The sequence below is a fragment of the Scleropages formosus genome, chromosome 4 (genome assembly GCF_900964775.1).
Source record: "Scleropages formosus chromosome 4, fSclFor1.1, whole genome shotgun sequence".
Lineage (NCBI taxonomy): Eukaryota > Metazoa > Chordata > Actinopteri > Osteoglossiformes > Osteoglossidae > Scleropages > Scleropages formosus.
Genome location: NC_041809.1, coordinates 2,641,850 through 2,666,692, shown reverse-complemented (window position 1 = coordinate 2,666,692; position 24,843 = coordinate 2,641,850). Strand labels below are relative to the sequence as shown.

Genomic DNA, 24,843 nt, shown 5'->3' with positions numbered 1-24,843 from the left:
CCGCTGCTGTCCTTATTGCTCTCTGATGATCAAACATCAAAATCACAGTAACAGCAGTGGGCCAAAGTGAGGAGATTCAATTTAACGTCTCCTTTGCTCAATTGGTAGCTGCGGTCTCTCGCAGGAAGGTCCGCCGCCCCGCAGTAATTTCCCGCGCTTGAGCTCGGCCGCATCGTCGACTGGAAAATAATTTCCTTGAGCAATAACGTGTGTTTAACCTTCTGTTACTCCCCCTCTGCAGATGGGGAGCGGGGGGTAATATAGTAAACTGCTCCGAGACAGTCGGGTGCGATGTGCTCTGCAGCAGCCCGCTTAAGTGAAGCGCACCAAAAAAAATCAGACTTTAATTGAAGCAACACAAAAGGTCTTATTTCTTTACAATAGAAAAATAAACACCGCAACAGAGCTGACGGTGTTAATCTTTTCGAATCTCCTTCCCTCGGAGGAGAAGCAACAGTGAGGTTAAAGAAAGTGTCACAAGAAGGATAAGAATTTAAGCCCCAGGAAGTGCTGATGAAGGGACTGGAAATAAATTAGGAACCACGGTTGCTCCAGTACATATTGACAACTAGACACCACCATGAGAATAACTCCATTTTATTCACGTGCACATCAGCAGTGCGGGACACTGGGTCCTTAAGTTGGGATAAGAAGTCAGTTCATAAATCAAGCCACTGAATCATGATCAGTAAGTGCTTATACAGATGCTCCTTCATTAAGTTCAGTTCTGAGAACCTGGATTAACATGTAAAGATTTGCTGTCATGTTATGTATTTATTCCATTTTCACTGAGCAGTCAACCTACGGAGTCACCCTGCTACAGCACCTGTCCTGGATACACTGGGCAGGAGGCAGGGGACACCAGTCTATTGTAGAACTTGTATTTTGTTATCTTTTAGTTATTAAAAATGTGAAGCATTTGTCAGCATCAGGGCACTTTCACTTAAGGTACAATATGTATAATTACATTTGTATTATTTATTCCCTGTATTACAAATGTATTTAAAAACCTTCATAATAGCTACAATAAAAACCATTAGGCTACATTAAAGCCAAAATTACAAAAGTGTCTCGAATGTCCTGTTCCATGTGATCGTTGACCATTTCATCACAAATGTGCAATGTTCCTCATAACCAAGAGACTAGTTGTAAACACTGCTAAAGCAAGCTAGATTAATGCATCCCCTGTCCCTACGAAATTCTGAATGCAGCAATTTTGATAGTCTGGGTGGCGGGGGGGGGGGAAATGGGGACTTGTACCATCTTTGAAAAACAAAGATTTGCCAATAGCAGGAACTAGTGTCACCAGTGACCTGTAGTTTTTCCTACTGACCACTAGAGGGCATCACAACACTTGTGACTGCTTGAAGACCCAGTGGAAAATGTTTTTGCTGCAGGGCCCAGTTTGAGAAGGGCGCTTCTAACAAAAGGAAGCGCACTGGACAGCGACTAGAGTCCATTACCATCCACTTTGACTTCATCCCCATCGAGGATGGGCAGCAGATGCCATTGTGCCAGGAATTGGACCCTGACAGTCTGCATTCTGCCCCACGTGAGCGTGGTGGTTTTCCTCTTCCCTGCTCTGTCTACAGCAAAAGCAAAAAGGGTTGCGGTCTGTGAGCCTGCCTGTCTTTCCTGTATGCATTTAACAGGTTTCACACATGGTGCAGAACATGGCCTTGGAGGAGCTCCTCCTGAAGACAAGCATCAGGGTTCCCCATGTGAGGGAGCTGGAGTGCATATGAGAATGTTAATGTGCAGCACTGTTTGCTCGCTCCTTATTTTCCATTTCATCCCCTTCATCTCCCACAGCCAAGACCCTAATTAGGCGACGGTGGACCGACGCAGAGCTTTTTCGCTGTCAAAGTATGCGGAAACAGGAGCACGCGTCCATTTTCCGACAGGTCCCCGAGGTCCCGCCTCCTTCCTGGAAGGGAAGGTCCCACGTGGACATCCAGGGCCCGGTCTGCCCATCACTGGCCCAGCGAGCTGCGCCTTGCAGACAGTGCTAATGTCATCTGCTGGGTGGCATCTCCATGACCTCACCAGTCAGCTGAGTGGACAGAAGAGGGGGAGGAAAGAGGATGAGCTCTTCTACTATGGTAAAAATGTAGTATTTGCTGCTTTAAACATGTGGGAGAGAGGATACGGAGACCTGGTGGAGATCCTACACAGTGGACATGTCCTTCCTCATGGACCCACAAGGACAATGAGCACTATTGTGTTTTTATAGCGCTGTGGAAGGTGGACACTGAAGCAGGACAGGCGAGACATGGAACTGAAGGACAAACAGGTGGATGTTGGATCCAGTCGATCCAGAACTCCCACTAGGACCATGGGGATATTCCTGTGTCCTGATGACTGCATGAAACAGGACACCAGCAGGGTGTGGGGTCCCATGGCACAAACCAACTTTCCCAGCTTGTGGTCTTTGTTCTAATGCACACGTTGTCCAAATAGTTGCGAAGTGTTACGTCACGCAGCTATTTTTAAACCGCCCCCGCTGTGCTGCGGCATCGGATCACTTTCGCACCGGTAACGTGATGCCACCCTGGTACTGGAACTACATTTACGGAGCAAGTGAATGCGAAAGTACCACAATTCACTGCAGTTATTTACAAAGGTTTCCTGCTGAAATGCACAGCTGCTGGCAAAATTGTGATTGGCTATGCACGCTGTCCACTAGCTGCTCCAAATTGTCACTTATAACGCCCCCCATGACAAATTCAGGACACACCCACCAACTCCCCCCCACTGTTCCAAACAGACTGATCTCAGATGTTGGGGGGGGGGGCTTTTCAACAGGCAGCACCCATCTTTGCCATCCCAACATGTGCAGGGACCTTCATTGAGGGTAACTGTACACTGAGAAGGACGCTGGCATCTCAAGGACACATTCACATCAGATCTCTGGTAGCACTTTTGGACAATCATTACTGTGACTTATTTCAGCTTCAAGACCTGAAAAAGGTTTGACCCCCATGCAATGGAATCAACTCCCTCTGCACCTCTGAGGTGCTGAATCCCTCCCACAATTCAAGAAAGGTCTCAAACCCATCTCTTTCAGAACCACTTCTCTGACACCTACCTAAATGAATCCAACAGCTAGAGGGATGCGAACCAGCAAGGTGGTGGCAAACAGAATGGCATTAATCCAGTGTTTGGCGCTCTCCACACCAGCGCTGGCACCGTACGCAACACCTGGGGAGGTACGGGCGCAATTCAGGTCCAGTCTGTGGAGCAAATGGCCTGGACAGAAGTCCAGCTCATTACCATAACCACAGTAACCAGGGCAGAGATTCGCTCACAGTGGCACTCGTGTCACTCAGGGAGCTTCAGTCGAACTTTAAAAAGCAGAGGCACAACAGCCATGGGAGCAGCTGCAGTACAAAGGCTGAAAACCTGAACTCAAGGAACCTTCTGTTCAAACCCCTATGGGTGTGATGCATGGACATCTCTCCAGGATGCATTGCTGGAGCGACATTGTACTACGGTAAACTGGACTCTAATGGGACAGGTACAGGGCTTTTGAAATTCAGTGTGACCACATGGTCACTGTGGTTCAGACACTTTTGCTGTTATTCATTCATGTGACACTTTCCTCCAAATCGCCTTGGTTTCAAGTTACACCAATTTACTCCTTTATACAGCAAGGACATTTTACTGTATTCAGAGTCATCCCCCCAAAAGTATACTGCAAGGGGTGGGATTTAAACTACACCCCCTACTGCTACACCTCCTGCTGATTTTGCAGTGGGAAGTAACATAAGAGCTACCTTCTCTCTCACACACCAACACATCTTAAGACATTGATTTTTTTTATTTATTTATTTTTTTTAAATATCAACATTTCAGTAAACACTTCGACAATTAAATGACTCCAACACAGGGGGTCATTCTGGGATTTGAACACATTTCTGATTATCATCCTAGTGACACTTAGATGTTTTGATCCAACTCAACACTCACCACTTCATTCGAGACCAAACACCGCTGTTTGCACTCTTCAGGCCAGCAGGCGGCGTACTAGTTAGAGAGACTGCTTTTGGACACAGGTTCAAATCTCACTGCTACTATAGTGCCCTTGATCAAGTACTCATACAGTCAAATTGACCTTGCTGTATAAACAGGTAAATCACTAAGTTGTTTTGGAAGAAAGTATCAAATAAACATAGGTTTGACTTAAAGTTTTACCTTGTTAAATATGGTGAGACAAGACACAGTCCAACACTCATCAATACAGGCTCAGGGCCTGTCCTGGAAACACGGGGTGTGAGGCAGGGTACTGCAGGCTGCGCGCACATGCACAACGGGCGATTTAGAATCACCGACCCACTTGAAACAAGTCTCCGGACTGTGGGAGGGACCCAGACAGACACAGAGGAAATGTACAAACTGTACGCAGACTGCCGGATTCGAACCTGCAGCCCAGGAGCCGAGAGGCTGAACATAGGAACGTCGCTCATGGCTCGAACCCCTGGATGACGTTCCAGGAGCACCATTCGAGTCGGCTCGGAGATGCTCATCACTGCATTTACTGTCAACATGACGACCAACGCACAGCGGAGGGTAAAAGGGGGAAAAAGAAACCCAACCCTAAACGTGCACCGGAGCCACAGTATTCGGGCCGCTAGGGCAACCCCCAATGTAGCGCAACGATCAATCTGCCTCCCTCACTGACATGGGTTTGAATCCTTATGTCCTTGACACCGATTTAAATAAAAATAAAAATAAAAAAAGCAGCATAATTTCATGTAGCTGGTAAGAGCCAGTAGTGATCTGCTGACCGGTTCAAGACCCACTGCCCTCGGACAACCTTGACCTGGGTGCCCAACAGGAATTCCTCCAGCAATATTATTATTCATCCATCCAACACTTTTTCCTCCAGACCCCCTGCAGTGTTAAGCCTAAGGTACTCACAGCAATTTACCTATTTGTACAGCAGTGTACTTTGTACTCCATCAGTTCAGGACAAGTACCTTGAGCAAGGGTGCTACGCCAGGGGGTGGGATTCAAACCAACAGCCTGCACCACCTGCTGTCACTTGAGACTCGGGAGGAAGTGTTTATGGCTCCTGTTGACACCCAACTGTACAAGTGCAAAAGTGCAACAATTCAAACACCCGTGAGACAGCAATAAACGCTCAGCACGGTACTTGTAGAGCCACTGTTTTCAAGCAGAGCAGTGTGTGTCTGCAAACGTTATTTAAACATGGTGTTTTGTTGCTTAACCATTCTTTGTATCTAAAAAAACAGCCTACAATTTCACCCCTCTGGTGAAAGCACCTACAATAACATAATTATGGCCCGACAGTGTGTGGGACTTGAACCAACAACCACCGAGGTGTACACTTAGGGCGCTACCACCTGCAAGCTTAAAACAAAACAACCCACTCGACTTCCACGCAATATGACTGATGCGACGCCGCGTATTTCATTTCGTACCAAGACAGTCCGACTTGGAGCGCATCCTACCGAGGAACTCCCGTGATTTCCGACGCCGTGTAATAGAGCTCCACCCCCCCCAGACGATGGCTCCACCCACCTGTCCGATCAGCAGTTTGCGATCCGGGACACCGGCGCTCCTTCACTACTTCCGCTTCAAGCCGCCATGTCTCGAGCTGACAGCTAACTAGCCGTCATGAAAAGTAATAATCCTTCGGCATATTCTCGACGTTTTTCCCTTAAAAAAAGCCACCAGCATAGCTTGGTAGGTGGCGGCTCACCGTCGAGATCCCTCAATATGTGGTTATATCCTTACAAAGACGCGGCTCTCCGGCGACAAATCCTCTGGTAAATCCTATGGTGAAATACGTCGTTCCCGCTCCGCTCCGCTCCTCGTCCGCAGCCACACACAAACCATCTACGCCATCGGCCCTGCGCAGCACGAGCGCATCTTATAAGTGGAGTGGGGGGGTGGGGTGGGTGGGGTGCGTAATACGCGTCTATTTTTCAACGCCCCTGCTCCGCCCATTTTCTCCCCCACTTTTCTGGGAGTTGTAGTTCTATGACTCCTTTCGCACCAAAGGAGCTCATGGTGTTTTCAACTACTTTTCCCGGCTACCCGTAAACGGACCGTTTTTGTATTGCTTGTGGAAAGTTACGCAACGTCTCTCCATCGCCGACGAATAGTCTGCTAGAAGGGGCAAGGACTCGAATACGGCAGCCAATGACGGAACGCGTCGTGAGGTGGGCGGTTCCGGGAGGCCGTCAGTCACTTTGAGGAGGCGAGGGGAGCGCAGACAGAAAGGGAGCCCAGCGCCGAGACCCGTTCTGTCGGTTTCGCATCCCGACACGGACCCGGGGCTTTTCGGGAGAAGAACAGAACCGCCCTCAGCGCTCATGCAGCGTTTCTGTTCTTTGACGGATGTTTAAATCAGTGCGCCGACTGTGGCGGAACAAACAGGAGGAAAAGAACAAATTCCGGAACTTGACTTTGAACGGTAAGAAACCGGGGAGAACACTTCTCTTCACAGATGGCTGTGTTGTTCGCGCAGGAAACTTAAAGGTCACCATGTTGGGGGTGGTAAACAATGCGGGGCTCCAGGTGGGGCGGCACAGCGCGCGCTGCCCGGGCGGCCCTCCTCTTCCCTCCGTCGCCCCAGCACTCGGGCTCCGCGCGCATTGTTCGCGCTGACTGCGCTTCTTGCGATTGTCCGCCGTGTCGGAGCGCGGGGGGGAGGACGGCGCGAAGACCGGGGGGCTCGCGCTTACATAAGGCTGCGTGCGGAGGTGCGCTTGCGGGGCTGTGCACGGGGGCTCGCGGGACGGACGCCGTCCGACTGGGAGAGCGGGGCGACACACACACAGAGTCTGTCGTGTCACACAATCCGGCCGGGCTTTTTGTCGCTCTGTGACTAGAAACGCTAACATTTACCTCAGACTCGTCGTGTCTCTGTTCCCGCAGCTCGAAGCGGGAGGGTTTGCGAGAAAACGTCGCCGCGGCTGTACCGAAGCCACTTTTCGGCATCGAAGCGAAGGGTCGATAGCATAGCGGTTTCACCCGCGAGCCCTGCTGTGTGTGTCGTGTGTCGTGTGTCGTGTGTCGTGTGTCGTGTGTGTGTGTGTGTGTGTGTGTGTGTGTGTGTGTCCCCGACTCGAACACACTCGACTCGACTCGCTCCGTCGCCGTGACACTCGTTTTTTTCGACACGCACGCAAACACACACACACTCGGTGCTCCGCGCGCACTTTCTCCACTTTGTCCCGCTTTCCGCTCCAGTTGTTGATCTTCGACGCGGTTCCTCCTGTTCGCCGTGCGGACTGAGGGGCTCCGAGACCCCCGCGGGGCCCGTGGACAGTCCGCCTGGTCCAGGAAGATGTCACCCTGCCTGCTGCTTTTCCGCCTAGTCTCCCCTCTCTCTCGGTGGGGTTCCGACACTGCTTCATATACCGAGATCCTCCTTAGCAAGAGCTGTGTGTGTGTGTGGGGACGGACGGACGACAGAAATGGCGTCACTCACTCCGCCGTAGCGCAGTACCCCTCACACACACGCGCGCGCACAGTGTTCCGGGCTGGTCGGTGTCACTGCGTTCCTCGTGCCTCTTCTCCATGCGGTACTTTCCTTCCAAGGACACGCGACTCTTCCCGTGTGTGTGTGTGTGTGTGTGTGTGTGTGTGTGTGTGTGTGTGTGCGTGCGCGCCCGCCTGCCCTCGCGTCCTTAGATATACGACTAACACCACCGAGAACGGCCCGTTACGGTGTCTCACACACACACACCATCTTTCACACACTCGCATCGCTCCGTCCTCCCTTCAGCAGCGCGAGATCCCACCCACTCTGTCCCCTCACTGTTGTGTTTCGGCGACACGGGTTCGAGGTGTCAGGGAACACGCGGCCCTTCCTCTTCTTCTGCAGGTCCCCCCGTTTGAAGTACTTTGTTAGATCAAGTATTTGGTAGCAGGTCGCACAGCCCTGCCTGAATGAGGTGGACTTGTAACCTGAACCTTGTTGATTCCAGACCTACTGCCCCGAATACCCTTGAGCGGCACACTTACCTGGAATTCCTGCAGTAAACGTGTTCTTTATTGGTCTTTGTCTCTCTTCTCAAAAAGGGAACTCGCTGTTAGCTTTGTACGCTTGGCTTCTTGTAGTGATTTGCCTCATTGGTGCAGCATGGTAACTTCTGTTCCATCACTTCAAGGTAAGTACCTTGATCAAGGGTGCTGTGACAGAAGTAAGTGTTGAAATACAGGCCTTCAAGTGGAAGGTGTAGCTCTAACCACCGTGCCACCTACTGGTCACACACTCCGCAAAGGGTCAGATACAGCAAGTCCTTTGAGTTGGGTAGCTGGGACAGCTGGCGGCGTACTGGTTAGAGCTGCTGCCTTTGGACTCAAAGGTCATAGATTCGAGCCTCACCTCCAGCTAGTACCCTTGAGCAATATGCTTGCCCTAAATTGCTCCAGTAAAATTACCCAGGGTAAGTAATTGTAAGTTGCTTTGGATAGAAGGATCAGCTAAATAATTGTGAATGTAGTTTGAGCAAGTAAGAGTGGTGACCCCCTTGACTGCTTACTGTCCAAGTGATGACCTGTCATGACTCATATGCAGTGGTGCTGCATCCCTAACCAAACCCTTCTGTCCCAGGGTACGAACGGCAGTCCCCTCCAGAGGAGCAGGCGAACCTTGAGCAGACATGAAGGTAACCCCACGCTCATCTAATTCCCTTTCTATACAGTCTCCTTAACCGTGAACTCGATCCTTGGGGGGTTCGCTGGTTCTGTGCACTTTCTAAGCTGGGATTTAATGACTGCTGGTTCAAGGTATTTGTTCTGGTTTCTGTTTAGAGGAACAAGACTCAGTCAGTGACTTCTTAACTTAAAGGGAGAAGAAAACAGGAACTTTATCAGTGCTGTTCATTTTGGCATGTTGTCCAGATTTGTGTAACTTTGCGGTAGAATAATCTGCAGACAATTCTAAGTAGAAGCATAACAAAGTGAATTATTTTGATTTGATTATATTTTATTTGTTTTTTCAGTCTCTTGCCATAGTACAGCAGAAGTGATGCGGTAACAAGTGGAAATGTCCTTAATGTGAATTGTTGAGAATTAGGTTGATTTATTGCTTTTAAGCAATGTTTTTGATTTGTATTTTCCTGGAATGCATCTCAGTCAGTGTCCGGTTCAAAATTGGTTATCAGGAATAATTAAATTTTTGGAGCAGAGTATTGTGAACACTAAGTTAATGCTGTGTAGGGGGTATTCTTTAATATGCTGCTTTTTGGACCGAGCAGAGTGTGTGCGCTGTGCTGGGAAGTGTGATGTTCCAAAGCTATGGTCCATGGTCTGTGGTATTGCTCTTTGAGTCGAGCCGGTCTTTCTCCACAGTCCCGTCTCGCTCAGAAGTTAAGTCTCTTTGTTACTACTTTGGATCGGGAATGTTGTGGTGGGGTGGGGTGGGGTGGGGTGGGGTCCCCCTTCTGTTTCCATGGTAACCTGCTGCTTCGGTATTACCTGCATGATTTGTTCCCTCACTTACTGGACGAACGTAAAAGAAAAGCAAAAGGGGAATTGCATTACATTTTGTTTTTTCATGTGAGGTGGATGCTTATGGAACTTGGCCTTTTTTACCCCGGTGTGTGTCATGTTAAGTGTTAAAATCTTGACTTGCATGTCAGCAGAGGAACAACACAAATGACACTAATAGTTAAGGAGTTTTGGGTTTCAGTGCAACACTGGAGGGACTGTTGTGAAAATATTTGTTTCATAGGTTGTGCTCAGAATGCTTTGGGAGAAGATGGTCCACAGGTGGTGTGTTGTGCAGCCTGAGGTTTTGGCTGCACCTACGCTCTTTGCTTCGGTGGGTTATTTGCTGTTGTGCCCATGGGTGGGTTTGAGATGGTGGATACAAAGTGTGTGTTTGTGGAGGACTGCAGAAAGTAGGAGGCTGGCCTCGCTGTAAATGTTGCACTGTCATCCTCTTCTGCCTTTACTCACTTCCCAAGGTGTGTGAGCAACGCTCAAACCCGTAACCTAATTTTAGCTTTGCAGCCATGGTAAGTCAGTCATGAAGACAGAGCTGATGATAGTCGTGTTCTAACGTAGTAACTGTTGTAGTTACTGTTAGGCATGAGAAGGGGTGTAATGCTTTAATGATTGTCATGTATTGTAGTATAATATGTTGTTAGACTTGACAGGAAGGGCGTTCAGTAAATCCTTGAAAAACATCCTCTGGGTTTTCAGAGAGATTCATTAGATGAATGTCGACTCTTAATCCCAGCCTACAAACCGGCGTGGAAGAAATGAGAGCGTTGGCAGTGCAGAGACAAATTATTTCCCATCAGAAGAATCGCCTGCTGCAGACCGTGTGATGAATGGCTGAGGGTCATGGCTGTGAGGTTGTGTTTAGGGGCGCAGCATCCACTCAAGGAGCTGCGGGGCACGAGCACTGCGTTATGATCAGTTATTTGTAATTGAGGTTGGTTTTTCCACTCTTGACTCTGGGAAGCTGCCTAAGGGGAAGGGGAAATCCTCGATGCACTATCACTTTCATGCCCTTTGGTGTTTGAACTTTCTGCAGTGCCTGTCCTCCACACACACTCTGCAGGGTGATGTGGAGTTCAGCGAGCAGCAGCTCTTTCCTTTTAAACTCATCCAAATCCCAGGTCTTTGCCCGACGCAGATGAGTGTGTGTCAGCCCCAACCAGGCCTGTGGAGGCAAGAATGCGGACAAAGGGCCGATTGAGAGCGGGATTATTCCACAGCGCGTGAGCCTCGAACGGCTTATTCCTTCTCACATCCAACATCCCTTTTCTTCGCTCTTTAATGTCTTGGAATTACAACATGAAGTGGTTGTAGGGAACGCTGCTCCAACCCACACACTCTATCTAATCCTAGTGGGGTTTTTACATGTAGTATTAAAACAACTTTCCGTTAAATTCTAACTTTTTGTTAATTTCACACCCACTGTCTCTCTTCGTAAAATGCGATTAAAACATTTCTACAAAATGTATTCCTTCTGGCTTCCTGCTGATTTTGTCAGTGTCTGTGAGACAGCTTTTAGCCGTATGAGCGCTGTTTGTTTGGTTTTTTTTTGTACTTCATCGCAATATGTGCTGCATTGGATTGTTTGTGTATGTGTTTAAGTGCGCACCTGTCTCTGGGAATTTCTGGTCCCTTAAATTGATCCTGTGCTGTGTGCTGCTGTGGGGAGGGAAAGACCCCTGTGGACCATGTTCTCCTCCCCTCAGGTAATAAATCTTCTCTGAAACCTTTTTGAATACATCTTTTTTTTATTTTTTATTTTATTAAATGGGTAAAAATTCCAGGAAGTGATGTTTAATGAGCTTGGTTTGATTTTTAATGAAAAATCATGAGCAGCTGGTCCTCAATGGTACTTCTGCTGAGTGTGTTTAACAGTACTGTTTTCTTGTTGGTGCTTTGTGGGTCATTCAGGACCACCCAGTACCCACTCTTTCAGACAGCATCCTCCAGAAGGAGGACTTGGTGCGAAGTTGTGTTGCAGAAATCTGCCGGTGATGAGGAGAATCGTCTGCACCGCACTGTTTCAAGCAAGAGCAGTGGGGGTGGGGCGCTTCCTGTTTGAGGGACCACCCTTTTTCCGTCGGCCCCAAACAATTGAGCTGTTCCACTGGCCCCGGTCAACAGGGGCAACCAAGGGGGGAGCTGCTGCGTGCCCAGCCAGGCAGTCAGTAGAATTTCACACACCAGTAGAAGTTTGCGGGGTCCATTGCTTGGAGTCGAGCAGTGAGTGACTGCTGTTGAGACGTCACTTCAGGACCAGCAGGCAGTGTTGATTGGACTTCAGTAGTTTCTTTGCCCATCTGTCAACCCTGCTTCCTGAAAGGACAAGTCCTCTGTATCAGTTTTTCCGCGGCTCTGAGATGGGCTTCCAGGTCTTTTACCGTTTGCTCGTGGATCGTGCAGCTGAATGTGCCGGAATGCTGCCCGCAGCCGTCGCTGGGGAGCTCCAAGCTGAATGGCTCTTTGTCAAATCCCCCCCCTCACTGGGGCTTGTACTGAAGCATCTTTGTTGGAGTTCGTATGGGAGCATGCAGGGGCTCCTGGAATGTGCAAGCCCAGCATATGGACCCAGGCTGTGGAGCTCAGCTTTGTGCTTCTGGCAGCAGGGGGTGCAGTAGTTGAGGTTGCACCACAAAGTGGAGTTGGTTATTATGATACTGTGGTGACAAAGTGTACAGATCATGGGACTGGGGCATTTTTTTGCTTTTGGGCTTTGGGCTGTACATCCTTCCATCTGAACTCTTAACCATTGTTGATTAAATGTATCAGATTATGCGTTACACTGGACACGCCGTTACTTTGGAGTTGTGTTAAACTAAATTGGTCTTTATCAAGGGATAATTGCATCGAAATGGTGAAAAGATCACGCTTCTAAATTATTTACAATTGTGTAAGTGCTGCTAGCTGTTAAACAGTTCAGTGCTAGTTGATAGACCCAATTAATGTCAGTAATGATGAGTACAACACACTGGGGTGTTTCTGTTACTCTGGAGCCCTCCGACCCATGATCCACCTGTGTATCAGTCTGACCGTGTTGTCTTTGTCCTCATTGCACCCTTTTGTGCCATTTTCCCCTAGCTGGTGAGACTGGGGGGTGCTGCACAGGGTTGGTCACCTGTAAGCCAGTGTCCAGTTGTTTTTGCGTGGACAGTGACCAGAGCTGCAGGGAATGCTGAGGACGGCTGCCAGCCAGAGGACCCCTACGTCATAAATGGCCCCTGAGGCAGTAGTAAAATGCAGCAGTTCAGGGTTTTCCTGGTCACTGGATATCCTCGTTTTTTGATGTTTGAAAAGACCTTATTTCTCGGATTGCTTTGTGACTTATGACCCTTCTTAATGGTGTAACATGTCATCCTTTCTAGACCACGTGGCCTCATGTCCCATTAGGACAGCTTGTCCCCAGTTTTAATCTGAAGGGAATTTATTCTCTTTGATTATCATTAAACACTTGTCATAATGCAGGGGCATAGTGGTCTGGAGCCAATCCCAGAATTAAATTTATCAAAACTCAGTCACAGATAACAAAACATTTCAGCAATGGGCACCCAGATGAAAAAAAAATTGATTTAATTTGTTCATACATTAAATTTCTCAAAGGCACGCGGGATTCAGCAGGCAGAATAATGGCTGGAGCTGCATTCAGTCACTTGGTTGTTGCAGGAACAGTCGTGCCCCCCCCCCAACTGCTGTTCTCCCCAAACAACAAACTGCTAATAATATCTGAGTTTATTTTTTTTTGGTCACAGACACGGACCCGTGGTTGCTGTATAAATGGGCCAAGTTTCATCGTGTCCTCGGTGATTTCCACACAAGAAGCAGGACATTGCACAACGTGATGACTGGGGCGAGGGGCACTTGTTCTATTTCCTAGGAAGTGCTCAGCCAGTTTCGCTTTTGCTTTGTTTATTTAAAAAAAAAAAAAAAAAAACCCACAGTTTGTTCCTCTGTAAAATCCCACCCTTTGAGAAAGTGCCATCATTTCACCCCAGTCTACTCATTAGATATCAGCTCTTTGACTGGCACTGTGTGGAAAGGATGGCTGTACACTAATTCTTCTGAAGCTGGCAGGAACTCTGTGTTCATATGGGTAAATGTAGCAGTTTGTTGTGTGCCACCGTGTTCCTCCACCTCTCGCTGTATTCTTGTCCTCCTCAAAAAGGGCCCAAAACCTAAATCCACATTCTTGTCCCCATTGTCTAGAATGAGCTCTTTTTGTGCCTCAGAACTGCTGAATCTCTCCCATTATCAAAAAGGGTTTCAAAAGCTGTCTGTTTCAGGCGAGCTTCCCTCTCGAGTTCCTGAAACCTTCCTTGGTCAGTCCCTCACACCCTGCTACTTCTGTCTGTCTACTTTCCTATTCATGTCACATCAGTATGTAGCTACTGGAATATATGCTATGAAACAGTGGTGTCAGACAAGCTGCGCTTTGTGTTTGTATCTGATCCCTGTGTCTTTTTATACACTCCTGTTAACTCTGAGTTGTGCTGTATGTCACTTTTGGGGGGGGCATCTGCAAGTTGTGTAAATGTGTATGGCTGGAAAGGAAGTTGATGTCGGAGGGAATTCTTCCCGCTGTAGCATTTTCCATGTGACTTTCAGTGGCTCATGGGTTACATGTACGTGTTGTGCTCCCAAAGCCCTCGTTCACATTTAGATTTATTCATTAGCAAAGACGTTTTTGTCCAAAGTGACTTCCAGTGAACTATATGTAGTGTTTTCAGCCCACACACCTTATTCACCAAGGTGACTTACACTGCCAGTACTGTACACTGCTTACAATGGGTCATTCATCCATATGTCAGTGGAACATTCTCTTTATCACTCGCACACTATGGGTGAACCTGAACGGCATGTCTTTGGAGTGTGGGAGGAAACCCACACAGACACAGGGAGAACATGCAAACTCCACACAGACAGAGTGGTGACCCCCTGAGAAGCTGGGAACACAAAAAACCTTCATGAAGGTTTAATTACGAACACAGGGCTTGATATTTTCACACTTACCAGCTCTAGCACCTGTCTGCTGTTTTGTGAGGGTTCAGCCAGCTCTGTGTTGTGCTGCAGCTGTACTGAAACAAAGGGTGCTGTTCTGTCTGTGATCTCATTTCCTCTATGCACTCTGAGACAGCTGGTAAGGGATGCACCCGACTCACTGCTCGTGTCTTCGATAGATGTGGACTTGGATGGAATGCGGAAGACTGGACGCCACATAGCTGGGTGTTACGGTGTCTAGAGTGAGAACTTAGCTTAATGGTGCAGGGGTTGGATCACCGCTGGGATTTGAACCTCTAGCTCTTTGAGTTTCCAGTCGAGGTCCTTCACTGCTACACGGTTCACTGCCCTTTGACATGAAAACACAGCTGATATTGGAGCAGGGTCTGTTTCTGATTATGTGAAAGTGTCTTACCAGCCACTCTGCTCCCCTTCCAGACGATGGAGGAACCCCCGTATCTGACCGTCGGGACAGATGTGAGTGCCAAGTATCGAGGGGCTTTCTGCGAGGCCAAGATCAAGACCGCCAAGAGACTGGTCAAAGCCAAGGTAAGGTGGTGTGGGTGGGGTTTGTTGGGGCAGCTGCTGCTGCCAGGGGTTTTTTGATTTGGAGGAAGGCGACCTCGTGCACACACACTGGCACATGTACGCGGGCACAGATGGCATCTGCAGTGGCTATTAGTGAAGCTAAACCTAGGACAAGACCCACTGTACTCCCCTCCCTCGGTGTCTTCTGCTTTGCTGCTGTCTGCTGCTCATATCCTCAGGGCTCGGGGAAATTACATTATTTTTTTTCTCCTCCATGGCTATCGATATCAGAGACAGAGTGCTGTAAAGCCGCAGTATCCATTTGAGACCGAAAACGGCACCGAATAATGATGGGATTACGAGTAACCGGCCCCACAAATGACTCCTGCTAATTCTGTAATGAAATTGCATGGCATTAATAACCAGGGCAGCAACACTGGAGTTTTAAATAGTCTGTAAATGGCCTTTTCTGATGTGAGGCCACAAGCCACAAACATATTGTTGGCCTCTTGGTTTAGATGGAGTCCTGTTTGTAGAAGAGGGGCTGATGTGATGTCATGAATATGGAACAGATCAGGGCTTTGAGCCATTAGATTTAGTGTGCAGTTTGTCTTCGTGTACTTTATGAATTGATTTCCTTCCAAAGTGTCATCTTTTAATCTCCAGCTGGCTCACTGGAAGGGACTGGGCTCTGCTGTGTGTGGAGGAATTATCAATTTATCTGACACCTTTGTCCAAGGTGACTTGCAGTCTGATGTTTGTACACTTAGTGACTTGCACTGATTTACCTAGCTGGGTAACTTTCCGTGTCAATTCTGAGTACTTTGATCAAGGATGTTACAGCAGCAACAGCAGCAGGGATATGAACCCATGCCCTTTGATTCCAATGTGATGGTACTAACCACTATGCCACTTGCTGCATGCTGTTAAATTCCTTTGTGCTTTGAAGGCTGCATGAGATGTCAGTTTTTTCTCCATTGTTGGTGTTTGCTTCAGGGCATCATTGTTGACAGGCAGTCAGCTGTTAGCTGCTAATGTGGTCATTTAGTGTCTGCTGGTTATATACACACACACACACACACACACACCTCTTAACAGTCTAGAGATAATCTATGGGAAATGCTGCTGCATATTCTTTTGCTGTCCCCTTTGGGTTTGTGCTTTTAGCCAACACGTGATGAACCTTGGCTGGAAGGAAAGTACTTTAACAACATGTAAGGTAGTCTGTGAGATGGAACAAAAAACAGTTAATGGGAGTAAAGTTCTTTTGACTGAGCGGCTCATTTAAACTGTCATATAACTGTTGGCTGAGAACTAGTTGAGCTTTTTGCCAGCAATCAATACAAATTACAGAAATCACACACCTTCTTTCTTACGTTAAAAGCAAAGACTAATGTAATCTTGTCTCCATTGTGGACGTCCTTTGACTTGCACCAGTTTGTGTGTCTTTTGGTTTCTCATGATTGATTAGTGTCATTGAATCAATCAGCAGGTTAGTGAAGCAGTACAATTGGCATATGAGCACAGAGCAGCATGCACAGGGGTTCAACAGCTGCAAATCTTCTCCTGCACAACTGGCTTTAGTGGTAATATTGCGGAGTAAAAACATACTGGAGGACAAAATGTTCTGGAGGGAAAGAACCAACAGCAACTCAAAGACACTATGACAGCAGCAATGTTTCCTCGATTTTTCTCTCCTCATCTTTTCCATTTCATGCTTTCTGGTGTCACATGGAATCCCAGATACATATTATTGAATGTTAAATAATAGGGCAGCAGGTGGTATGGTGGTTAACCCTGAATTCATACAGTAAAAGTTATCCTGCTGAATCAGTAGGTAAGTGGCTTAATGTTGTAAGTCACTTTGGAGAAAAGTGTCATTAAAAGTAGATATAAATTTTCCATTTTTGGAAAGGAGGCGAAAGCAAAATATTTCATGGTTCTGACCTTGCACAGTTGTATTAAGTCAGACAGGCAGCAGTGAAAGCTGAACAGGCCCCTGGCAGCCACAACGTCCTTCGCGTTCCCTTTCCTTTGTGTGGTTCACCTCCCTCGCTGTGCCGAAAGTGCTCTGATCTCCAGAAGGCCCCTTGGCAGGGAGAAGCCGTCCAACTGGTTTCTGGGCCCATTCAGACTCCAGTTTCATTTTGTTTATGTCACTTCTGAAATGTGCCGTTTGGTCTCGTACAACTGGCCCCTCCAGGCTCTAATGCGTTGGGTGACAGTCAGTCTGCTGGGGGCTGTGTTTTCTTCCCTTGTTCCTCATTTAACAGTGAGAAAGAGGTGCTGTTGTGATGTGTGTTATGGGGGATGCAAGTAGGGCTACGTGTAGTATAACAGTCAGAGCCAGGCCCTTTGGACTCGAAGGACTCCAGTTTGAATGCCACCCTCCTGCTGTAGTAAGATTAAGGTACTTTTCCTGAACGGAAAATGGAAAGACAACAAATAATACAGTAACAATAATATACTGTATGCAGTAAATAACATTGTACAGTACCAGAGTTAAAAGAGAAACTGACATTCAGGAAATATCAGTTTCCATTCTCTGCCACTCACCTCATTTCCATTTGTCCAAGTTTTGTTTCTGTTAAGAATTCAATTATGGGAGGGCAGTAACAAAAATGATGGCTGTGACTTAACCTGTCAATACAACACTGCAGACATGATGTTGGATGTGAGGGGGGAGGAGGAGGAGGGTCATCAGAGTGTGGCTCCACTCATAGCTGTCACATGTGGACACCTGGACAAGTGTTTAAAATACCCAAAAGTGAAGTGATAGTGGCCTCCTTATCCAATGTGCTCCCCTTCTGTTTTTGTCCACGTGGCCACTTTCACCACCGTTAAGTGGCTTTCTCAGGTAGCCAGTCCACTGAAGGCAAGTTGCAAGATGATGTCCTGTTGCTGGTGGAGACCTGCTGGAAGAGCATCCCTGTTTGGTTGCTTGCTGCTGTAGACAAACACTTGGCTTTAGCAGTAAATCATCTGATGTACAGCATTGGTGTTAGAGGTGCGGCTCAAGGCTCACAGTGGTGTTGCTAAGTTTCAGAGATCCAGTCTCCAGCCCTACAGGCCGCTTTCCAGAAGCGGCGAAGGCCGTAAGCAAGAATTGATGGGGTCTTCTGCGGTACAGATGTTTGTTTGACTTTGTTCAGACTCCCCATCCTCCTGTTCTCTAGGTGACCTTTAAGCTCGATTCATCGACAGCGGAGGTGCATGACGAGCACATCAGGGGGGTTTTAAAGGTAGGGCTCATGCACATTCTTCCACTTGCTAATTATACTACAGTAAGCTTTATTTCGTGTAGGAAGAAGTGTATAACGATGGACGTGAAGCCCTTCTCCTCAATACCTTTCATAATATACTCACCTTGTTTCCTTGGGACAGGTAGGAGCTGTTGTGGAGGTGAAGAGCCAAGATGGAAGCTACCAGGAAGCCACCATCAACAAGTTAACGGATGCCAGTTCGTATACAGTTGGTGAGGAGTCCACACTTGTACTTCTGTGTGTAGCTCTACGTGTGTTACTGTGGAGGTGTGTGACTGACTCCCTGCTTTCCACAGTATTCGATGACGGTGATGAAAAGACACTGAGGCGGTCTTCGCTGTGCCTGAAAGGAGCGCGCCACTTTGCGGAGAGCGAGGTGAGTCCGCGTGTGACGGTGAATCTGCAGCCGTTTAAATCTCTGCTTTACACTGCTGAAGCCAGACAGCGCTACAAAGGTCCTCGGTGAAAAGGTGGGAAGTTAATGGGTTCTGAAAAGAGCCTACATGCAAATGCGACTTTCCCTGGGAAATAGCGGCTTGTCCAATGCCCTACACAAATTGAATGAGCTTTTTAGTGGAAATGTTTCTCTGCCCACTGAAACCATTAAGAACTAGATACCTTGTACATTAAGTGTTATCAAGTGGCTGTCTTCCTCGCCTCTGCTCTACTATAACTGGGGCCATTCTCCACGTCTCTGTGGAAAGTCCACAAGTGTGCAATATTTACTCCACACCCATCATAATTTTTCTTTTTCATAAACATGTAATCCCTGCAATCCGATTGCTCCACTTTTGTCAGATGTTCCTTTGAATATCGTGATGTTCTGGCTACCTGTAGACATCTGGCTGCATCACCTGGTTCCTTCGCTCAGAGTAGGCAGGAGCATGTATGATTTGCTGAGTGTAGGTAATGCCCTCTTTCTTATTCTGCAGACCCTTGATCGGCTGCCGCTGACTAACCCTGAGCACTTTAGCACACCAGTCATCGGGAAGAAGCGCAACCGCGGCAGGAGATCCAACCCCGTGTGAGTAGTCTAACTGGTTCTGTTTTTGTGCCCCAGCCTTTAAAATCCCAGGTAGACTTGAGCTGGTTCTGTTGGACCTTTTGCTCATGCAAGAGGTCACTGCTTGCTGGTGCCAGCTGCGTTTTACCATATGGCTTCCAAACTTCCAGCTGTGCCGCTTGATTCCTCTGTAAGTCAAACCCTTCCACCTGTTGCCACTGCTGTTCCAGGGGTGGCTGCCGAAATGGGGTCACACAGAATGTGATGAAAAGCAAATCGGACACGTAAACATGCGTTCCTGTTTTGCACGCTAATCGCATTAGAGGAATAATTAGTGCTGGGCTTGTCGCCGTCCATGCTGTGTTGCTGTTTACACGGGTGGCGAGCTGCGACCGCCCTGCCCACAGGCTCTGTGTGTCAAGTGTGGACCAATCTAGGTTACTGCAGATTCGTTGAGGAGGGAGGAGACTCATTTGGTGTTGGGCTTTTGCAGTAATGACTCATGAGCATGTGGACTGAACCTGATGTTCCCTGAAGTGGGAGATGAATGACATGTGCAGCAAAACTGTTCAGATGCCACTGAAGAAAAGTGTACTGGTTCACTTTTACAGCTGGGTAACTTTACTCTGCCAATTCAGGGTGAGTGTCATTATCAAGGGTACTGCATCAGGAGATGGGATTCAAACCCCGGTCCTTTGAGTGCAAAGTGTAGCTTTAACCATTATGTCATGTGCTGCCTCTGGGCTGCTGGCTCACTGCTGACCTGTGCAAATGAAATGAATGGGGGGGTGAAGTGGAGGAACATTTGGGATCTACTGTTTCACACTGCTTGTCCTGCTGCCTTTTTCCCCCCTTCCTCCCGTAGTCAGGAGGAAGAGTCATCTTCGTCCTCCAGTGAGGAAGAGGAGGCCGACCAGCGGCTCAGCGATGAGTTGCTGGGTAAAGTGGTGTGTGTGGAAGGAGTCGCCACAGCGGAGAAAAGACGAACCACGTGGTACCCGGGTCTGGTGAGCAGTCGGTCACAGTCTGGTCAGGACGGTTGCGTTCTCTGCCATCGTAATGCTCCGCTGCTGCCCTGCTCTCAGCGGAGAAGGTTTTTGCTAAAAATGGCACTGGAGCTACAAGCTCGGTTTTAACGAGGCTCCGTTTTTAAAATGGTTAATTCAATACATGCACACGCCATCCTGGCTCTGCTTGCCTCTCTGATCACAGGCTTATTTGATTTGGTCAAATCGGGCTTGGGGTGTATGTTTTATATACGGGAAATGTTGTAAGGTAAACAAATGTTCGATTAGAACTAATGCTGGTTTCCCTGGAAACATTCTACTTCAGGCTCTGAATGCAATAGCGTACAGTGCTGAGACTTCTCCAGAAAATTGTGTTTGGATTGAGTGCCTGTTACTTGATATTAGGGCACTGCTTATTTTATGTTTTTCGAGACACTTTTATTGAAAGCAAATTGTATAGGTTAGGCTTACATTTTTTTTTTTTTTTTTTTAAAAACACTTTAAAAGTACTGTAGCAATCCAGGAGTTCTCCATCTCCTAGGATTTGGGTCCTATTCCTCTTTATTGCAGCTGCAGCAGCTAGCATGGTTTGTGTTGTGGGAAAGATACTGTTCTGGTGTGGACTCTGCAGAATGGCCTCTTAGATGGAATACCTCAGCATACCTTTACCTTGGTGCTGCTAGGTGGGTGTGTACTGTATTGATACCATGAGCTGGCCATATCAGTGCAGCTCTGTAGCTCAGTGCAGTGTGTGTCCTTCATCACTGTACTGTTCATACTGCTCATCCATGCATGACCATATGTTGCATTGACTTGACAGTCCAGTGCACTGCAACACTTTATTTTCCAGGTTTTTCAAAAAAAAAATTAAAGCAATTGGTTAATCACCAAAATGAAACACTAATTGTTAAAAAAGAAAAAAAATTCTCTTAATTTTATGTGGCTCACTGCTGACCTGTGCAAATGAAATGAATGGAGGGGGGTGAAGTGAAGGAACATTGGGGATCTGCTATTTCACACTGCTTGTCCTACTGCTTTTTTCCCCCCTTCCTCCTGTAGTCAGGAGGAAGAGTCATCTTTGTCCTCCAGTGAGGAAGAGGAGGCTGACCATTTTAAGTGGTTTTCAAGCATACAACTCAGAATATTCTTTGGAAATGCATTTGATTAGAATTGTATGTTTTGTACCAGGCACCTCCTTCTCATTAAGATCGCTGGTGCTTTTCTCACTATTTGTAGGCGATGAAGAGAACTGAAATACGGTTTGTTAAAATCATTTTGATTCGCAAGCAAACGCCACTAAATATACAATACAAACCTATAATGCTAAAACATTTTATTGATATATGACCAATTTACTGTTGTCCAGATTTTTCTTTTTTTTTGGTTAGTATGGTCATGCTAGGATGGACTGTGGTGGCCCCTGGATCTTAGTATAGTACTGTTAGTGTACACTCTCCACTGTCCCTTCTGCTTCGGTGGGTTTGGATAACAGTCAACATGTTTTGTAAGTACGTGTTGTGTTTTCTTCTTTTTCCACACAAAGGTTGTGTCGCCGGACTGCATCGAGGATGTCGCGATGAAGAGGGACTCTGTTCTCGTCCGCTCCTTCAAGGATGGGAAATTGTGAGTCGTGATTGAAAATTGTGACATAAAAGCCCTGGCTGCTTTGCTTGTGTTGACAGTTTAGGCTCTTCTCAACAAGGAGGAGCTGCCGGAATGGATGTGGCTGAGACGTCCAAGCTGAACTGATCCCAGGGAATCTGGGTTTTCTGCCAGCAGCTCTGGACAGTGAGAGGGCCCAGGGAAACATAGTGATGTCAGCACGCCTTCACCACCAACACCGAGAGAGCGGAAAACCAGCTCTACGCACATGTTGCAACAGCGCAGATGTGACTTGAGGCAGAAAAACAAGACCTAAACAAACGAGTCTGTCCTACAGCGAGAGAGGTGTTTATTGCTAGGTGTCAGGATTCCCCTTGCTTAGCGAAGGAGGTGTTTTCCAGTGTTTGCAGTGAGGTTGCCACACTCCCATCAAGGAGCTCAGGAGCACTGCAGAGGTTATAAACCACTTACTGTCCCTGTCTTGCTGACAGCACCACAAACACCTGTGAATCTAGTCTGTTCCCAAGAGGCAGGTGTGGGTTGCAGACCTCGTAGTCGAGATGTTCACTCATATCAGTGAACTGTTGGTACTCTTTGGGTTGGAGCCGATAGGACGGTTCATGAGAGAATGGATGGTGTGTACTGTGAGCAACTGACGGCCGTGCCCCGGTGGTAAGGCTGGGTTGTACCTGTGAGCTCTCTCTGCTGGTGGGACAGGGGAAGAGCACAAAGCACTTCTCTGCCCTGTTTCATTTTTATTTATTTATCTGATGCTTTTCTCCAGACTTCCTTACATTGTTAAGCAGCTTTGTAACAAATCAGTGTAAGCAGTCTAACTACATCCTTTTTAGGGTAAAAGCCATAACCAAGGCTACTACATCAAAAGTGGGGTTCAAACTTGGGTCCTTTTGGTCCAAAGGTGGAACTCTCCTCACCAGATGTCACCCACTCATCACACATTTTTCATGAGAATGAATTTTGATAATGTGAAAACAAGATTCTGGAGGAAAAGTAATGTTTTTAACTGCGGAAACCCAGCAACAATGTAATTTTTTTTTTGTATCAGAGGGTTTTTTAATTCCTGTGGCATTAATCACTTGTAGTTCCCTCATTTTCTTGGCTGAAATGGAACTGGCCTATTAAGTGAGGGTCCTGGGTATGTTTTGGCAAACTTTGAGACTTCTAAATTATCCCTTGAGTTAAAGCTGCAGATGCGAAAGCATTTAAACTTAACGACATTAAAATGAATGTGAATGATATTGCCTTTTAATGAGTTAGTGATATCCAGACTCATTGACAGAATGAAACCTAAGAATAATGTGACACAAGTTAATGGTGAAGTCTGCGTGTCTGCTATAAATCATGAACTTTATTCAGAAATGCATCATCACAAAATCTCACAGGCCCTTTGTGTGTGTGTTTGTCTGTGCTGCAGCTGCGTGGTTCTGTGTAAGGATGTCCGTGAGCTGAACAGTGAATCGACACCCAAGGCAGACGCAGGACTGAGACCCGGTAAGAGACACGGTCCTCCTGAGGAGACACTGTTTCTGGTGGATGAGAAGGAAATTACAAGGGGAAATAACCAAACAGCCCAGTGTGATTTTTACTTCCATAGCCACCTGAATGTGTTGAAAACAAAAAGTCTATTTCAGGGGTTAGACTAAACGGAGAAACAATGTGGAGAAAACACCCGGGGAGGTGCTGACCACTTGTCACCCAGGGGTGTTTCCCTAGGAGATCTCTGCCAGGTGATGCCCAGGTGGGACAGCACCCCTGTAGTTCTGTGGATGAAGCTGGAACCACAGTGTAATTGTGTGGGAACCTGAGGAGCTTTCTGTGAAGTCTCTTCAGTCCACAGCTGTGGCTTTTCAGGCTTTGATTCCAGTGGTTAGTATTCTGTCTTATTTAAACCAGTGCTTTTCCTTCAAAGCTGTGTGTGGAACTTTGAGATTTTCAGACTTTGTAGCAAAATTGTACTTATCTACAAATATTTGCCTAAAATGTGAAGAAGGGCAAGAATGATAGACCTGAATGTGTAACGAAGGGGATGAGCTCCTTGCACACAGTCCTCTGGGGAGAGGGTTTAATACCACTCCTTACAGTATACAGTTTAACACAGTCATCATAGACATTTATGCATTTTGCAGATGTTTTTTCTCCGAAGTCACACAAAAATCAGGAGAAGTTAGTGTGTCAACAGACAGGACTAAGATACAGATACACAAAAACCGAAATGCACTTTGATGGCCACCGCCATTGTCGTGGTGCATGTATTCTATTAGCTGACTATAGACGTGACGTACAAATTAGGAATTGGGCGTTGGGAGCTTGGGAGGGAAATGGGTCTGAAAGAGGTGGGTTTTGAGACACTACTGGAATGCTGGAAGGGACTTAGCAGTTCTTAAGGACAGGGGAAGTTCTTTCCACCACAATCAGGGAAAAACTGAGAACTGAGACTATGAATTTAAGCGGGAGAACCAGGTGACCAGTGGTCGACTGCAGCACTATTGCTGGAGTGTAGGGATGGGTTGAGTACATCCGCTCTAGAAAAATTTGTGATGTACAATTCTGCTGCTGATACACAGCTGTAACAGAGTGAGTGTATAAATATGCCAGCTGCAGCTGGTGTGCTGTGTTCTGAGCACCCTGTGCAAACTCAGGAGGCCATAGATGGCTACGGGTGAGCATAACGGCAGTAGAGCGGCACAGTGGCACAGCGAGTAGCGCCTGGGTGGTGCGAGAGCACATGGGTTCAATCCCCACTCAGTCTGTGTGGAGTTCCTCCCACAGTCCAGAGACATGCTGTTCAGGTTCCCCCATAGTGTGTGAGTGTCATGGTGTGAGTGTGTTCCTCTGATGCATGAATGAGTAACCCCTTGTAAGTAGTGTATCTAGCAGTGTAGTCACCTTGGTGAATAAGGTGTGTGGGCTAGTAACGCTATGTAGTATCTGTTGTAAGTCA

At 47.3% G+C, this 24,843-nt stretch overlaps 1 protein-coding gene and 1 long non-coding RNA gene across 3 annotated transcripts in view; one reads left to right on the top strand and one right to left on the bottom strand.

Annotated features, from left to right (window-relative positions):
• Nucleotides 1-1,273: 1,273 nt before the first annotated feature.
• On the bottom strand, nucleotides 1,274-5,860 carry LOC108927152 (uncharacterized). Its single transcript, XR_001965550.2, has 2 exons — nucleotides 5,545-5,860; nucleotides 1,274-2,053 (listed from the first exon to the last, which is right to left on the bottom strand). It is a non-coding gene; the product is annotated as an uncharacterized LOC108927152 (long non-coding RNA).
• Nucleotides 5,861-6,231: 371 nt separating this feature from the next.
• The window catches only part of LOC108927127 (AT-rich interactive domain-containing protein 4B-like), a 29,949-nt gene continuing 11,337 nt past the window's right edge, over nucleotides 6,232-24,843 (top strand). For both annotated transcript variants that reach the window (XM_018740215.2, XM_018740214.2), the window contains exons 1-10: nucleotides 6,232-6,442; nucleotides 8,591-8,645; nucleotides 14,917-15,027; nucleotides 18,183-18,248; nucleotides 18,391-18,481; nucleotides 18,566-18,645; nucleotides 19,202-19,293; nucleotides 20,138-20,279; nucleotides 21,823-21,902; nucleotides 23,317-23,393. In XM_018740215.2, the coding sequence (XP_018595731.2) occupies nucleotides 8,640-8,645; nucleotides 14,917-15,027; nucleotides 18,183-18,248; nucleotides 18,391-18,481; nucleotides 18,566-18,645; nucleotides 19,202-19,293; nucleotides 20,138-20,279; nucleotides 21,823-21,902; nucleotides 23,317-23,393 (745 nt within the window). In that variant the 5' untranslated portion in view covers nucleotides 6,232-6,442; nucleotides 8,591-8,639. The remainder of the gene's footprint in view (nucleotides 6,443-8,590; nucleotides 8,646-14,916; nucleotides 15,028-18,182; nucleotides 18,249-18,390; nucleotides 18,482-18,565; nucleotides 18,646-19,201; nucleotides 19,294-20,137; nucleotides 20,280-21,822; nucleotides 21,903-23,316; nucleotides 23,394-24,843) is intronic.